This window comes from Montipora capricornis, chromosome 9, assembly GCF_036669925.1.
Source record: "Montipora capricornis isolate CH-2021 chromosome 9, ASM3666992v2, whole genome shotgun sequence".
Lineage (NCBI taxonomy): Eukaryota > Metazoa > Cnidaria > Anthozoa > Scleractinia > Acroporidae > Montipora > Montipora capricornis.
Genome location: NC_090891.1, coordinates 41037786 through 41039961, shown reverse-complemented (window position 1 = coordinate 41039961; position 2176 = coordinate 41037786). Strand labels below are relative to the sequence as shown.

The following is a 2176-nucleotide window of genomic DNA, read 5'->3' as shown; positions in this document are numbered from 1 at the left end:
TGGAAAGCTGTCAGCAGCTCAGAGTGTACGCTTAAGCTTGTGGTGAAAAAGAAGTTGTAAATGATCAACATGTCAGCCTTGAAGCCAGCTCGAGTGTAGAATCATGACGAACTTTTGTAGTTTCTGAGAACTATTTACTACTTGTAGCTTTTGTTGAGTTTTGAATCATGATAGAGAGAGTTTTGGCGATCTCAACCCGGACTGGACTACTGGATTTAAGCTTTTTCCTTAACGAGTTATTGTGGTACGTTTGGTACCAAGTTACTCTAATACTGAAGTCAAGATTATGGAATTGTAAAATTAGAAAGTTGGACTGGACTATAGAACACGCAATTACGGAATTTTTAGATTTTTGAGCATTGAGAGAGTAGAGTACAGATGTTGTCTTCTTGTCTTCGCCACAGCAGATTTAAACAGTTTGCAAGGAACTAAACCAGGATTACGGAACCGGACTTCGAATGCAGGGCCCGGTTGTTCGAAAGCCGATTATGTTTTCAACTTTTCGGTGACAATTTCCTTTACTTATTTTTGTTTTTCAAGATTGAATATCAGCCTTGAACAGCATTTGGGAGTAGAGAATAAAACTCGTTTTAAAACTTGGCTTTTGAACAACTGGCCCAGGATGATAAGTTGTTGAACTGTGATTTGTAATAAGTTTTTCGGATGATTTAAGGCTGATCATGTAATTTTTGGATGAATGGAGTTAAGGAAGCAGGTAAAACTGCAGGATTTGAATAAAGTCTCCTTCCAAAAAATAAATAAATAAATAAAAAATCCCGTATCCTGATAACCTGCTAATAGGGCTTCGTTGTTTGCATTTGCAAATTTAGTAACATTAATAACGAGTTTTTACAACAAACAACTTCAAGTTATATTATAGATTTATCTTTCTGGTAATCTCTCGCCATTTTCTTAAGTTTACCTGTACTTGAAGTTGACTATAACTGGACAACTTTTGTTAACTGTTTGCGCATTCCATGGATACGCCCATGTAGGCGTCTTGTTTAATTAATTAACGATAAGAAAACCTTTTTTTTTTTTTGTCCATAGGCAGTAAAAACTCACACTATACTCGACTGTAAGTGCCACGGCGTTTCGGGTTCTTGCCAAGTCAAAACGTGTTGGAGAATCATGACTGCGTTCGACGTTGTCGGAGAATATTTGCGCCAAAGATATCATAATGGAGTCCTCGTGACGGTTGATCAAAGCGGAAACGAACTTGTGGTGGCGGAAGCCATGTTACCAGTAAAGCCCCCACGTGACGACCTCGTGTTCTTGGAGGAATCCCCAGATTACTGCGTCCCCAACACTAACACGGGCTCGCTTGGCACCACGGGACGATATTGCAACAAGACCAGCCTTGGACACGGGAGCTGTGGGGTTTTGTGCTGCGGACGAGGGTTCAACACCATTCAAGTCGAGGAGGAGTTCAAATGCGGCTGCAAGTTTCAGTGGTGTTGTCACGTGAAGTGCGACACGTGTCGGAGAACTGTTGACAAACACATATGCAAATCACCTGAAGATAACGACCAATTTAAAGACAGCAATTCACAGGTTTCATCGGATTCCGTCGCCGTCAAGCAGAGTAACAATCATAACACAGCCTCAAAGAGATCCGGTAACAGAAGAGACAGACGTAAGAAGGAGTGAAAGAACAGGAATAATCACAAAAGAGGATCACCCAGCCCCGCTAGTAACAGTGTTGGTGGTGGTGACGGAGGTATCGAGAAATTGAGGTAAAACTGCGAAGGACAGAATTACATGACGCGGTCATCCAACTGAGGAGCAGACTTTTCGCAGTTCATTGTACGGTGGACAAGGAAACTGCCAGAAAACGGGTCAGCCTTAGTTAGCTGACCTATATACACCCACATTGGAAGATGTTGAACTGGATTCTAAGTTAATTAACTGTTTGTCAATTTTCTCGACAAAACGTTTATTTTTTATTGAAAAATATATGAAGCGTTTGTTTAAGAGCTCGTTTCAGTGCTCATCTAGAGAGCTCACGCATAGATGGATAAGTGACAGTAGGTGCGGGGGAATTCGTAGTACTAGTCGGTTTAAATCGTTCAGAATCTGTAATATAAATTTAGACGCACTCAAATAAGTTTAAAGTCCGTTCGTCTGATAAATTGGCAACTATTTCCTTGCCTGAAAGACGATCCTTTCCAACGGG

At 40.9% G+C, this 2176-nt stretch overlaps 1 protein-coding gene across 1 annotated transcript; it reads left to right on the top strand.

Moving 5' to 3' along the window:
* The first annotated feature begins 697 nt into the window (after positions 1-697).
* On the top strand, positions 698-2176 carry LOC138017594 (protein Wnt-2-like). Its single transcript, XM_068864637.1, has 2 exons — positions 698-715; positions 1051-2176. The coding sequence occupies exons 1-2, from the start codon at positions 698-700 to the stop codon at positions 1648-1650; spliced, it is 618 nt and encodes a 205-aa protein (XP_068720738.1). The 3' UTR covers positions 1651-2176.